The sequence below is a fragment of the Bactrocera dorsalis genome, chromosome 1 (genome assembly GCF_023373825.1).
Source record: "Bactrocera dorsalis isolate Fly_Bdor chromosome 1, ASM2337382v1, whole genome shotgun sequence".
Classification (NCBI taxonomy): Eukaryota; Metazoa; Arthropoda; class Insecta; order Diptera; family Tephritidae; genus Bactrocera; species Bactrocera dorsalis.
This window is the reverse complement of record NC_064303.1, coordinates 74,484,273-74,500,384: the sequence shown is the minus strand read 5'-3', so window position 1 is coordinate 74,500,384 and position 16,112 is coordinate 74,484,273. Positions and strand designations below refer to the sequence as shown.

The 16,112-nt window shown below is 37.8% G+C and overlaps 1 protein-coding gene across 1 annotated transcript; it reads left to right on the top strand.

Annotated features, from left to right (window-relative positions):
• Nucleotides 1-15,181: 15,181 nt before the first annotated feature.
• On the top strand, nt 15,182-15,829 carry LOC125777956 (uncharacterized). The gene has a single exon (XM_049454083.1). The coding sequence runs from the start codon at nt 15,182-15,184 to the stop codon at nt 15,827-15,829; it is 648 nt and encodes a 215-aa protein (XP_049310040.1).
• The last annotated feature ends 283 nt before the right edge of the window (nt 15,830-16,112 follow it).

Genomic DNA, 16,112 nt, shown 5'->3' with positions numbered 1-16,112 from the left:
AAATTTAATTGCGAAAAAAAATTGGTGATATCACACAAAAGGGCAAAACTTAACAAAAAACTTGGATTATTTAAATTATTAATTAATTCTTTTGTATCCACGGAAGTATCTTCCGCAAAAAACAAAAGAACGTCTGTCTTCAGGTTAAATAGGCGCTCTAGACATTTAGCCCTACTAAGCCACCTCACTTCGGTGTGAAGCAGAACATCGTGGAATTCTGCTTCGGTTTCTTCCAGAAACTGGCGAAACTTTCGGTGGGTGAGAGCATTATGTCCACCGCGAATTTTTTTAATGATTTTTACTGTAGTTTCCATTACATTCCCTACCTTAAAACTTTTTGCAAATAGTTGGTGTTGGTGCAAAATGCAATGGAAAGTAAAAATATTAATATTATTACGAATAAGCTGTCCAATCAAACCATCTTTTTTGCCTATCATAGTAGGTGCTCCATCTGTGCAAATGGATGATAATTTTTCTTTTTCAGAAAATGAGAACAAATTATTTTGTAGAACCTTATATATATTTTTCCCGGTTGCATTTTTGTGCAATCCTTGGAAACAAAGCATGTCTTCTGAGACATTAAAGTTTTCATCAACGGTCCTTATGCAAATTAAAAGTTGACTAATATCTTGGATATCAGTGCTTTCATCTAAGGCAATCGAGTAATATTTGGAGGACAAAATTTTTTTCTTTAAATTTAAATACATATAATTTGAAATATCTCCAATGCGTCGGGTAACTGTTCGACGGGACAAAGGAATATCATTGATATTTCTTGCTAATTCGATTCCAGTTTCCGCAAAACAAAGAAGTACCGCTATTGCCATTTCTTTAAAAACAGTCCCATCCTCTAAGGGTCTTCCTTTCTTTGCTAATGCGTAGCTTACAATACACGATGCTTTTAAAAATGCCGAATTTAAATCATAACTTGGTTCATTAACGTTTGCGTTAATTAAAAATACGTGTTTTAATTCAAAGAATTTTATTAATTTTTCTTCGTTATTTAAATTATTTATTTCTTTGTGAAAGATTATAAAATGTCTTTTAAAATTTTGCTTAAATACAAAATTTAAAACTTTTTGACATAACAAGCACTGCGGCTTCCCAGAATTATTCAAAAGAAAAAAAAATCAAATTCCCACTCTGTCTGAAACGTTTTTTGGTCTTCCATGTTTATACTCGCATATGTTTTCATTTATATACGGCATACAACTCGTGCGCATCAACCTGCTCAGTTCAACTTCTGATTGCAGACTAATTTTAACATCGCTTTGTTCCATCATAAGTGCTCGTTTTACGCTCTTCGCTTGTGCGCGTTAGTGACAATCGGTGTGTGTACGTATACGATAGCTTACACTCTTTTAGCACCTGCTAAGACTTTGCCCATGCCTGAACAAGAGGTATTGCCGGATAGATGCCAATGTGGACTTTGAAGATTTATATGTTTGAATATATAATATATGTGTATCTATGTATATGCAGTATTCACAAATTATGTAGATTTTGTTTAACAGCTATTAGATACTGTTTTTAGCAAAAAAGATGAAATTAAGGAAATTTTGTTCCACTTTACCGCCTTGTTGTAAGTGAATTTTAAACGGCCTTTTTTTTAACTTAAAGACTACGTAATTTTTTTTTTGTACTAATACCCAGTGTAGGGTATATTGGCGGCACCGGGTGATTGTTTGCCGTCTATATGTATGTTCGCACTGCGAAGAGAGTGCGAAGGCGAAATAAAGAATGTGCAGGTATTCTCCCGCATGCACTTTTTATATATTTTTGTATGTAAATATACATACATATGTATATAAATATTATCGCATTTGAATATACATATGTATGTTTTTTTTTTGTTTTGTTTATATGTTATAACTTAACGTTTGTCCCTTTGCTTATTTGGTTTATGTAATCCCGCTTATTGTTAAGTTAATACTTAAACTTTTTTATGCTGTGGAAATATTTTGTGTGTTTTAACACAACTGTAAGCATTTATCGGCATCAATGATTTGTTATACTTATATACATATATAAAACAGTTTGGTGATGGTTTTTCCTTTTTTTGTTACATTTTTTCTTTTCTTTTAAAGGGTGATTTTTTAAGAGCTTGATAACTTTTTTTTAAAAAAAACGCATAAAATTTGCAAAATCTCATCGGTTCTTTATTTGAAACGTTAGATTGGTTCATGACATTTACTTTTTGAAGATAATTTCATTTAAATGTTGACCGCGGCTGCGTCTTAGGTGGTCCATTCGGAAAGTCCAATTTTGGGCAACTTTTTCGAGCATTTCGGCCGGAATAGCCCGAATTTCTTCGGAAATGTTGTCTTCCAAAGCTGGAATAGTTGCTGGCTTATTTCTGTAGACTTTAGACTTGACGTAGCCCCACAAAAAATAGTCTAAAGGCGTTAAATCGCATGATCTTGGTGGCCAACTTACGGGTCCATTTCTTGAGATGAATTGTTGTCCGAAGTTTTCCCTCAAAATGGCCATAGAATCGCGAGCTGTGTGGCATGTAGCGCCATCTTGTTGAAACCACATGTCAACCAAGTTCAGTTCTTCCATTTTTGGCAACAAAAAGTTTGTTAGCATCGAACGATAGCGATCGCCATTCACCGTAACGTTGCGTCCAACAGCATCTTTGAAAAAATACGGTCCAATGATTCCACCAGCGTACAAACCACACCAAACAGTGCATTTTTCGGGATGCATGGGCAGTTCTTGAACGGCTTCTGGTTGCTCTTCACCCCAAATGCGGCAATTTTGCTTATTTACGTAGCCATTCAACCAGAAATGAGCCTCATCGCTGAAAAAAATTTGTCGATAAAACACATTTCGAACCGAACACTGATTTTGGTAATAAAATTCAATGATTTGCAAGCGTTGCTCGTTAGTAAGTCTATTCATGATGAAATGTCAAAGTATACTGAGCATCTTTCTCTTTGACACCATGTCTGAAATCCCACGTGATCTGTCAAATACTAATGCATGAAAATCCTAACCTCAAAAAAATCACCCGTTATTTAATATTACTGAATTAATTTCAAAAGAAAACTATTCTTTTATTTTGCATTTATTTGTTTCTCATCGACTTGTATGTATGTATATATAGTTTTCTTGTTTTGATTTTAGTTTTTCCAATAGTGCCTTTCTTAACGCTCGAAGGACCATGAACAAATAACGACACAATTCATTGGGGAATACAAACCACTGGTGAAATGCATTTACACTCTCGCGGGTGTTTGAAATGAAAAAAATAGTTGAGTATTTGAGAGATACAATTTATTTAAAACTATCCTTTGTTTGCAATGTTTTGCTTAAGGGGGTATTCTAGTCTAGAAATCAAATTTTGGGCAGTTTTTTGAATTTTATTTAAAAAAAAACCAAAAAATATTTTTACTATTCATTTGTTATGGTGTTTTTATTAATATCTTAAGAATACAGAAAAAAAATTACTAAAAAATATTAAAAATTAAAATAATTAGAGGGGGATGGGGGTTGGAGACAGGTTAAAAAAAAAATAGCGCATCCTGGTGACATTGATCCTGACTCTTCTGGTGGTCTGAAAAAAAAATCAAAAGAAACTCTTAATCAGAAAGGATGCTGTTATAGTCACTACCTCCGGGGAACACGAAAAAAAAAAAAAATTGAAAAAAGCGACTACCTGAAAATTAAAATCAGTTTTTACGTTTTTTTTTGAAATTCCTGAATTTTTTTTAAATATTAAAAACAAAAATTTTGACACGATGCTGGTAGGAACGATAAAGGATTATATAAAAAGGTGCACACAAAATTTCAAGTAGATCGGTTGTATAGAACTTGCCGGTACCGTGTGGAAAAAGTAGTTTCGAGAAAAACGCGTTTAAAAAAGTGAGTCTACCTACTTACCGGGCTTGGTACTGCGTCACTAAAGTAACTGTAGCTCTTAAAATAATTTAAATTTTTAAAAATCCTTTGGAGGATATGTTCTTAAGGGTCTAAACTTTAAATATATGAAAAAAAACGAATTTTTTCAAAATTCTAGAGTAGAATACCCTCTTAATAATATATCGCTTCGAATCGAAAGAGGTTTTGTTGTCGGCGCGAGTGGAACGATGACGATCGAAGCCAAAGTGGCAATTCCGTGGCGCAGTGTGGAGTGGCAAATATGAAGCGTCTGTGGATGGGCGGCTTGTATTGCACGAAAAGTAGATGACGAATGTGTGTGTGGCGAATATTCAAATCCTTTTTGTTGGTTTAGCGGCATACGATGTCGTCGTGTGGTGACCGTTTGCTGGGTGATGTTCTCAATTGTGGTGAATTGCGCTGTCGTAGTAGGGTGCGCCAGTTTTTCCCAGTGTTTAAATGCTGACCAAATTTATGGGGGAGTACAAACCACAGATTTCAATATGCACTCACGCTCGCGCGAGTGTTTAAAATGAAAAAAAGGAAATGTATTTAAAAGGTGCAATTTATTTAAAATTATCCTTTGCTTAGAGTACAATGTGTTGCGAAAATATATCGCGTCGAATCTAGGTTGGATCGATGTAAGTCGGTGCGGGCGGAACGTTGTCGATCGGAGTCTAAGGTAGTGTTGACGCGGCACAGTATCGAACAGAAAGTGTGTATGGCGAAAGTTGGTGTGTTGATGGGCGAACTGCAGGTGAGGAATTGTGTTGAACGGTGTCGACGCGGCGCAGTGTAGAAGGGAATGTCGTGCAGATGGATTGTTTAGAACGAATTGTACTGCCTTCCCGTTGCCCATCCCTTTTGTTGACAGGGTTGGTGTACAAATGTGTTTAGTTGTGTTGTAATCATCAGCTGTGGTGAATTGCACAGGGGCATTAGGATGCGCCAGTTTTACCGGGTAGAGGGGTGGATGTCTAACTCATTTAAACATCCTGGGCCCCCTAGGCGAATATTTTGCCTAGTTTTATATATATAATCTGAGATCGGTACTTTGGCTCACTGTTGGTGGAGTAGCCGAGGGCGCAGAATATTAGCTGTATAAAGCGATTTGGTTTTAATACAAAATGGTATTTTGTGTAAGTAGTGGTGGTTGAGGTAGTAATTACCTTTTACGTGTTTTGACGACTTATTATTATAGTAAATTTGTAAAATTGTTTGATTTTATTTATTTTAATAGCGGTTATTTACAATTTATTATTTTATCGTTTTGGTATACCGGTTGCTTAGTATTTGCCTTTTCTGTATTATCGGTAATTGTTTGCATTTAATTTATTCTTGGCTTATGAAGGATAGTGACTCCACGCCTGGCTCAGATATGGCCAGAATGGGTACTCCCTAGCCCTGGAGTTAGGGCTGTGCCAATAGATGGATCTTGCGAGAGAGTGGCCGGTAATTGCGAACGGCTTCATTAGAATTATAATTTTTTTTTTTAATTGGGCTGTTCATGCTTTACAACAGATTCTCACCAACTACCCTTATGAGGAGCGCTTATGTAGGGACGATAAGAGCGATATCTGCTTTTGTTAGTTTTTTTTTTCTATTTTACAATTTACGCCTCTGTGGCGCAATATTGTATGAAAAGTGCCGATTTTTTGGTGTTTTTACTTTATGAGACACTTTTGTTATATTTTATGTTTAAGTGCTTATGCAAGTTAAGCCAATAAATTATGATGGTCACCCACGTAACATATTTTGACTCAGGCGATTATCCCATCATTATATTTAAGTAAATAAAGGGTGATTTTTTAAGAGCTTGATAACTTTTTTAAAAAAAAAACGCATAAAATTTGCAAAATCTCATCGGTTCTTTATTTGAAACGTTAGATTGGTTCATGACATTTACTTTTTGAAGATAATTTCATTTAAATGTTGACCGCGGCTGCGTCTTAGGTGGTCCATTCGGAAAGTCCAATTTTGGGCAACTTTTTCGAGCATTTCGGCCGGAATAGCCCGAATTTCTTCGGAAATGTTGTCTTCCAAAGCTGGAATAGTTGCTGGCTTATTTCTGTAGACTTTAGACTTGACGTAGCCCCACAAAAAATAGTCTAAAGGCGTTAAATCGCATGATCTTGGTGGCCAACTTACGGGTCCATTTCTTGAGATGAATTGTTGTCCGAAGTTTTCCCTCAAAATGGCCATAGAATCGCGAGCTGTGTGGCATGTAGCGCCATCTTGTTGAAACCACATGTCAACCAAGTTCAGTTCTTCCATTTTTGGCAACAAAAAGTTTGTTAGCATCGAACGATAGCGATCGCCATTCACCGTAACGTTGCGTCCAACAGCATCTTTGAAAAAATACGGTCCAATGATTCCACCAGCGTACAAACCACACCAAACAGTGCATTTTTCGGGATGCATGGGCAGTTCTTGAACGGCTTCTGGTTGCTCTTCACCCCAAATGCGGCAAACCAGCACCAAACGAAGCAATTGAATCAGAATCCAAAACAAATGCATGTGCTTTATCTATGCAACTTATATCGACCTCGAACGACATTGAAAGAAGAAAAAACAGCGGAGAAAACTGAAGCAGCTTATAATATTCAATGTAAGTGAAATGCTCAGTGCCCTTATTGTAATAATTAGAAAATCATATTACGTTGCCTACATTTTTAATAAAATTTAATAAAAATATAAAGCAAGAGCTATTTTTTCACGTGTGGTACCTTCTTTTAGTGAGCGTATCTAAACTTGTTAAAGCATTAGTAAAATTCAATAGAAATAAAAGTAGGTGCAATTTTTTTCTCGATTAAATCAGCCTATTTCTTTCAACCAAGTTTGGTACCTTTAATTAATGAGCGAATCTGAACTTGTTAGCCTTATCAATTCATTAGCTTTACAAGATAAGAAAAAAATAGACATGAATGCCGATAAACTTCAAACAGTTCTTGCAGCAGCGATATCGGCTACCTTAGCTACGCAGAAACAAGATTTTGAAAAGAAATTACAAATAAATTTACGACAACATTGACTGCCAATGTAGAATCTTTTGCAGAAGTGCAGATTGTGGGTAATGTGCAATGCGATGAAACCCTCGACCTCGTCAAATCCTTGCCCGAGTTCGACGGCAAACAAGAGAACAATGTCTCATGGAGGCAAGCAGCGCACACGGCCTACAAACTGTACGAAAGGTACAATGGAAGTGCAAAACATTACCAAGCGGTCGCAATAATCAGAAATAAAATAAAAGGCGCCGCAGATGGTGTTTTGGCTTCATTCAAAACCGTGTTGAATTTTAACGCCATAATAGCGAGGCTAGATTTTACTTATGCCGATAAGAGACCGGTTTATTTGATAGAACAGGAACTGAGTACTCTAAGGCAGGGCAATCTGACGGTGTTGAAGTTTTATGATGAGGTTGAAAGAAAGCTTACACTTCGTACTAATAAGACAATAATGACTTACGAAGGTCATATAGCGAACTCTATAAACGAAAAGTACAAAATGGACGCGCTGCGCGTTTTCATTCTTCTTCTTCTTTACTGGCCTAGACACCGCTTACGCGATTATAGCCGAGTCAACAACAGCGCGCCAGTCGTTTCTTCTCTTCGCTACGTGGCGCCAATTGGATATTCCTAGAGAAGCCAGGTCCTTCTCCACTTGGTCCTTCCAACGGAGCGGAGGTCTTCCTCTTCCTCTGCTTCCCGCGGCGAGTACTGCGTCGAATACTTTCAGAGCTGGAGTCTTTTCATCCATCCGGACAACATGACCTAGCCAGCGTAGCCGCTGTCTTTTAATTCGCTGAACTATGTCAATGTCGTCCTATATCTCATACAGCTCATCGTTCCATCGAATGCGATATTCGCCGTGGCCAACGCGCAAAAGACCATAAATCTTTCGCAGAACTTTTCCCTCGAAAACTCGCAACGTCGACTCATCGGTTGTTGTCATCGTCCAAGCCTCTGCACCATATAGGAGGACGGGAATCATAAGCGACTTATAGAGTGTGGCTTTTGTTCGTCGAGAGAGGACTTTACTTTTCAATTGCTTACTCAGTCCGAAGTAGCACCTGTTGGCAAGAGTAATCCTGCGTTGGATTTCCAGGCTGACATTGTTGGTGGTGTTAATGCTGGTTCCTAAATAGACGAAGTTATCTACAACTTCAAAGTTATGAAGTTATGATCCTGACGGAACTTTTCGTGTTGCTCAACGTCAGTTTACACAGCCGTATTAGTTTTGCGGGGATACCAAATTCAGACATCGCGGCATAAAGGCAGCTCCTTTTCGTGCTGTCGAAAGCAGCTTTGAAATCGACGAATAGGTGGTGAGTGTCGATTCTCCTTTCACGGGTCTTTTCCAAGATTTGGCGCATGGTGAATATCTGGTCGGTTGTTGATTTACCAGGTCTAAAGCCACACTGATAAGGTCCAATCAGTTTGTTGACGGTGGGCTTTAATCTTTCACACAATACGCTTGATAGAACCTTGTACGCACACTTAAATTCCAATCGTTGGGCATGCTTTCATCCGACCATATTTTACAAAGAAGCTGATGCATGCTCCTTATCAGTTCTTCTCCGCCGTGTTTGAATAGCTCAGCCGACAATCCAACGGCCCCTGCCGCTTTGTTGTTTCGAACTTCTTCATGGTCGGGCAATGGAACGTCTGCTCCATCGTCATCGATTGGGGTATCGGGTTCGCCTTCTACTGGTGTTGTGCGTTCACTGCCATTCAGCAGGCTGGAGAAGTGTTCCAGGTGAATGCCCTCAATTCGTAGTCCTTATTTCGTTTGCCATGGTCGTCATCAAAAGGGGGGTCTCTCATCCGAGGCTGATTTTTGATTTTCATGAGGGGTGTTTTTTACGTGGCGGGTCCCAAACCCAGCGCACAACCCTAAGTAGGGGATATTTCGCCTTTCACTTTAGCTCGCCTTCAAACGGATGTTCTTAGGCTACCCAGAGGATACTTGGTCAAATACCGGAAGTCGTGAGCTGCTTGAGTCATATTTAAAAAATCGTTTCTGGCCACTCCCAAGAGAATGGCGATCAGAGAACTTTCCTCACTTGCGTGAACTTCTACACATGACTCCATCCGCGTTTCGATGAAAATGGCAAAAGTCAAACTATGGGAAAAGTAGTGGCTGAGAGCGGCAATAATCAGTTAGTCAATTCAGGCGGTCAAAAAAACCCACATTTCCAAAGCAATAACAATAGGCAACAGAAACGTAGTTTTAATTACAATAGTAGACAAGAAAAACCAGAGCCGATGGATATAGATCCATCTATATCCCGATTACGTCGGTCAACCAACTACGAGTCGTAAAATCCACCGAATGATTTTTTACGACAAAATCAAAAAACTAATAACTTTCAAAGCTCCAAGCAGAGGCCACTTAATACTGCTTATCACGGTCAACAGTTTAACAGACGCTCCGAATCCGACAGGATTACTGGACCAAAAGTTCAGAGAATAAATCACCTTTCACAGGATAAAGCCGAAAAAAACTGCTACGATAACATAGTGAAGAATGAAGTCGAAGATATTGAAGAGGAGATAAATTTTTTATGGAAAGCACCCTACTCCCTTGGATTAGAAGATCAATAGGAACTGAGGGAAGGGGTATAAAAATGTTAATTGTTATAAAAAATTACTTGTTATAATGATACAGGAGCTTCAAAAAGTTATATTAAACCATTTATCGAACTGAAGGGGATCGTACCACTCGTTAAACCAATTTTAGTCCGATCAATACACGGAGAGACGAAAGGAAATAAGAAATGCACAATAAATCTATTTGGTGTAAATTCCGACTTCATTATTTTACCTAATTTGCTGGCATTTGATGCCATAATTGGGCTTGACCTGCTAAAGCAGGTTAACGCCGTTGTAGACTTAAAAAAGGGCGTAATTAGTCATGACCTTGGAACTGAAAAGTTATTGTTTGTAAAATGCGAAAGCATAACTGTTATTAAAATACAACAAGACAATGTACCCCTCGCTGTAAAAAAAGATTTGTTAAATATGATCAAGAAAAGATCTAATGCTTTTGCCGATCCAAATACGGCTCTACCTTTTAATACAAATGTTGTTACAATCATTCGCACGAAACACGAGGAACCCGACTACTCTAGGTTATACCCATACCCAAGGGAGGTTGTATGCTTTGTGAATAAAGAAGTAAAAGAACTCTTGCATAATGGTATTATTAGGCCTTCTAGGTCCCCTTACAATAACCCGATTTGGGTCGTGGATAAAAAGGGACTCGATGAGCTGGGCAACAAAAAGAAACGTATGGTAATCGATTTTAGGAAACTAAATGAAATTACCATTGACGACAAGTACCCCATACCAAAAAACAAAAGAAGTAGTCGGAAACTGCAAAATATGTTCTAGGGCAAAGTATAATAGGCATCGCCAAAAACATAAAATATCCCAAAATCCAATCCCGTCATATGTGGGAGAAATCCTTCACATTGACATTTTTTGTACAGACTCGAAGTATTTTTTAACTTGTTTGGACAAGTTTTCCAAATTCGCAATTGTTCAAACGATACCATCTAGAACAATCGTGGATAAAAAACCTCAACTTATACAGCTTTTGAACGTTTTTCCTAAAGCCACAGTTATTTACTGCGATAATGAGAAATCATTGAACTCAAATACCGTCAGATATCTTCTTGCCAACAGTTTCAGTATTCAAATCGTAAATGCTCCACCTCTTCCCCATGGATAATATGATATGAAACTCTCGCATTGGCTCTCATTTTTCCCTCAAACGCGTTCCCTGATTATTTGACAGCCAAGGAGATCAGGGAATTTTTGACAGTTGATTTCAGAAAAGGCGGGATGCCAGAAGTAAAGCGCTATAATTACTTGACGATATTAGTGTGAAATGAAATTTTATTGAACTGTGCGAACATATTTTGGCAAAATAAATGTTTATGTAAATTTATTAATGATTTTGCATTTTAGCTTTTATATATGTATGCATTTTCAAAGTGTTTTATTTAGTGTTTTGTATAATTTATTACATACTCAATATAATTTTTTTCAGCAGTGGCATCATTGACAAATGTTATAAAAAATGCGAGTTTTGACAGCTCTCTCTCGAATCAAAGAGTCTCGTATCATATTATCCATGTCTTCACAGCACCTCCATTGCCAAGTGGAAAGGTTTCACAGTACATTAGTAGAGATAGCTAAGTGCATGAAGCTAGAGAGGAGCATTGACGACACAAAAGATTTGATATTGCTTTCAACTATAGAATATAATAAAACAATACATTCTGTATTGTTTTGATAAAGCTTTCATATAATCTTAAGCTTAAGGTTTAGACACACCACTTGCATTTAATCGAATGCCTGTATTTAATTCAAGGTATTATTGTATATTGTAATTTTGAACTGAGCATCTCACAAGTAATTAAATAGTTATTAAAGTTTAACCAAAATTATTTCATATTTTATTTAAAAAATTGCTAAAACATATGTAGCTTATCAGTACTTAGTATTAGGAAAGTAGTTTTTAATAGGCAGAACATTGAGTTACCAATCACTCCAAAATAAAAGCAAAATTTTCATCCACAAACTATGAGTGCACCCTGAAGAACTTTAACATTTCGCTACAAGGAAGTAATACCCCTTCAACAGTGCCTTTTCGATACTATAATATTGGCAAACTCAAAACCATTGTGTCTAGTCAACAAGCTTATACGTCTTTCAATTTGTAACTTGACAAGCCATTGCATGTAACTTCATTCCGCTTTATAACGTGCTTACATACATTAAATATAAAGGATCGAGGACACTCCTCACTAAGAGGGGGAGGAGTTAAGCCAATAAATTATGATGGGCACCCACGTAATATATTTTGACTCAGGCGATTATCCCATCATTATATTTAAGTAAATAGTTAACGGCTTCGCGAGCACTTGCAATGCAAAAGTACGTTGAATGCTGGGAGAGCGGTATGTGTTGCTGGCAGCGGAGACAGAGCGCCCGCTGGGTTTATGGCTAGTCTAATTGGAATAAAATATTAGAGAGTGCGCAAGCGGTATCTTATTAGAGTATTGTTGGTTGGAAATACTATGGATTGCAGCGGATAGTGAGCAACGGAAAATGAGCAGTGGTAGCTTTAAGGTATTCTAATTAGAATAAAGTCTTTCTTTCTGTTTGCGGCAACTGGACTAATCAGATGTATCATCAATGCGCAAGTGGTTATTGGTTAATAAATTTTTGTAAACCAAATAAAATTGTTTAATTTGCACTAATTTGGCGTTTAGTAGCCCGCCACCGCTCTAGGATTTTTTTTCATCATTGGCGAAAGCCATCTTGCGGGGCCGAAAATTTGTATGTGTTTTTAATATAGGGACTGTCAGAGGTAACTCTGACTTTGTTTTTTATACCAATTTGTGGAGTATTGGAAAATTGTGGCTCTAGTGGTAGTCGTACGACGTACCGGCCATTATTTGATGGAATAGTTGTGGCTTTAGAGAATTGCTCACAATACTGATCTGTTATAGTTTTGTTTGCTAATGGAAGTTTCTTTAACTTTTGCGATTTACTTAATTGTGAATTAAAGTTTTTTTTCTCAACCTGAGTTGGTCCGGTGGAAACTGGTTCTGTATAAAACAAATAAAACTTTGTGCTTCGCTGTGCAGCGTTTGAACTTTTTGTGCCTTTGAGCAACATGGTGTCTCTTGGCAATTTTTCGAGCTTTGGCTTTCGGGATTTGCTTCTGCAATTATACCCGTGGTTCTTTGTGAATAAGCGCTTCTTTGGAGTGAGAGGGGATATGTGCTATAATGAAGCATTGTATGATGTCTTTTATGACAATATAAGCAATTAAATTTGTTTTAAGATTGTGTGTATAGGACAAGCAGTTTGTACAGAGTCTTTTTGATCTGACAAAGTTGTTCCTTTCATTAATGTTTAATTTTTTAAACTTCTCGCAAGTTTTAAGCGTATGCCCTCTTGTGCATAGTTCGCATGACTTGTGTTTTTTCTGCTCGGATATGAACGAGAGTGTCTTGTGAAAGTTTTTTGTGTGATTTGCCTTTGCTTCTAGCTTGGGGTTTATTTAAGCTTACATTGAGGTCGTGTTTATTGTTCATTGTTTGGATTATTTTTTCTTCTAACCTTTCCGCAATTTCTTATTGGGTGGTGAGAAAATCTTTCATTTGTTGCCACGTTGGGCACTTCTTTCGTGATAAGAGCGATTGCTCCCATAGACGTAACGACTTTTCTGGTAATGCAGCGGTGCAAATGTTTACCAGAATAGGATCCCGGCTGTCTGTGGGGATATTAAGTGTCGATAGAACCGACAAACCATTAGAAACAGTGGATTCTAGTTTGATGAATTCTACACTTGTTTCTTTTTTAATTTTTGGCAAGTTTATTAGTGTCGTTACTTTTTTATCGACCAGTGTTCTTTCGTTTTCGTATCTTGCTTTTAGAGCTTCCCAAGCCAAATTGAAATTATCGTCATTAAGAGCGAACTGTTTTACTATTATGCCTGCTTGACCTTTCGTTTTGTATCTGAGGTGATACAATTTTTGCGCTTGTGATAATTGAGGATGGTTTATGTACACGTCTGTAAACATGTCCCGGAAGGACGGCCATTCTTCAAAACCTCCATAAAATGTTTCTGTGTCACATGCGGGCACCTCGAGGTGGATGCCTGAACTTGCCTCTTGATATTGTTGCATTTGTGGGAGCTCTACTCTCGGATGTGGAATAGGTGCAATTGCTTTATTGCCTTTAATTGATCGGAGATCATAGCCTTTGTTTGTTCATACTGATCTAAGCAGTTTTCATATACGAGTATTGCGTAAGCCGATTGTTTCAAAGTTTGTGATAGGTCTGAATCATCAGAACCTACTATGGTCATGAGCCGCTTGAAGATGAGTCCAAAATTATCGAGATTTTTCCTTTTTTATTTCTAATGCCGATTCAGAGTTGCCCTGAATAGGCGAAGATGAAAACCGAGTGCAGTATCTTATTAAACTTTAACTTTGTGAAACAAATTTAGCAACCTGTTTCGAGCGTGTAGCTCCTGCAAGTGTAATTTGACTTATATCGTCATTCATCTTTTCTATTTCTCAAAAAAAAAATTATTCAATTAATTAAAATTTTCTCAGAGTAGACTGATTTTAATAGGAATATAGTATGATTTGAAACCGAATACTCTTTTATGTAAATAAGAGTTTATTATTTCGGATTATCTTGCTGATAATATTAGTTTTATTAATAACGTTTTGTATTACTTGCGACAGTTAGTTTGTTGCTTTTTCTTTATTTTTATGTTTTATTATCTTATCCCGATGGTAATTTGTAATTTCTTAACTTAATTATTAAGAAACGCACTTTTTATTAATTTATATTTATTTTGTCCGAATGTTTTGTATTTAGGTACACCCTAATACGTGGACTTCTATGTACATGCGTATGTATTATAAGTAGTTATATTTTGTGTAATTGAGAGCTCGTTAGGAGATCAATTTGCTTTTTGTAAGCCTGCTTGTTTATGCACTGTGAAGAGAGCCCGAAAACGGAATTGAAAAAAAGGTGCACTCATTTATATTTAAATACGCACTTTGTAAATATGTTTCACAATATGTATGCGTAATATGTATGTATATGGTATATGCACTAAGAAAATATGCTTATTGTATGTATGTTTGTATTTTTTTTACATTGAGTTGTTTTTTATCTTATAATTTTAATTTATGCAATCCTGCTTATTGTTTTTGGTAAACATAAGGGGTATTGCCGGAGAAATTTGTAAATATTTGAATATTTATTTATTTTTGGTAATTTAGTGTGTTTTGAGTACACAAAGGTAAGCTTCTATATTTTTAAATATGTATATTTTGATATATATGTGGCAACACCATGATCTATTACTTTTAAAATGCAACCGTATGCTATCCTGTGTTGCCTTTAATCGTATCGTCGCTTTGCACTTACATTCGTTTTTGAAAAGGCAAGGCATCAAACACTGCGACTTTGAGTTTATGCCTTCTTCTGTAAAAACCCGTCAACGAGTAAGGATCACTACATTGTAAAAGCCTTTAATTGGTGACCCCGACGTGATCTAGCACCAGATGTAATTCAGCGCCCAGATTAATCCGGTGTTCAACGTAATCCATCACCTGAAGGAGTCAACGCCTTAGTTCATCCAGTACTCCAGTGCTCAACGCGATCGCGATCCTGTGCCATCTTCCTTTTTCATCACGTGCACGTGCAAAGGCGTGAACAGTGCAGCTTAGATCATCGATTTCCCGGATTCCACTGACATGATGAATGATAGCATGGCCGTTTCGGGTGGAAGCAGCGGTGTCGAGAATATTTCATCCCAAAACGACGACACGCCTCTTACGGATAAATACAGGTATATTCGGCGGAAAATTATTGATATTTTCACCGAAAGCCAGCAGCGCCGCCTCCAACGGGTTTTAAAGGAGCTACCGCTGGGCGATCGTAGACCCAGCGAGTTGTACTACGAGATGCGACGCACTGCTGGACCCGCACTCAGCGAGAGCATTCTGCAAGATCTGTGGGTTAGTCGTTTACCGCCGTACGCCCAGGCGGCCATTATCGCGACAAACGCTCCTATCGGTGAGAAGATAAAAATCGCGGATTCCATCTCAGAGTGCTTAGAGATGAAAGTTGGTAACCAGATTTGCGAGGTTAGCACCGAACCGTCGTTTTCAGATGAGTGGTCGAATCTTCGAGCTGAAGTCGCCGCTTTAACAAAGCAAGTCAATCAATTCATGCGCAACAGCCGCACACAACAGCGCTCTAGATCTTCAAGTGCCTCACGCAGCAGAAGAGGCACGCTCAATGGACCGTGCTTGTGCTGGTACCATACGAAATTCGGGGCAAATGCCACAAAGTGTCAACAGCCGTGTACATTCACACAGTCGCCGCCTCAAAACGTCGAGTAGGTACAAGCCAAGGGCTCGGCAAATACCCTGATATACAAAGGAGCTATCGACTCTGCATCTACGATACATCAGCAAAAATGAAATTTCTCATAGACTCAGGTGCAGATGTCTCTGTCATACCCAAGTCAACAAAATTAGCTCATGCTCACCCATCATCAACACTCCTGTTTGCCGCGAATGGCTCCACCGTATCCAGTTACGGTGAAGTCATGCTTAAACTTAATCTTAACCTGCGGAGGGAATTCCTCTGGAATTTTTTTGTCGCAGACGTATCGCAAGCCAT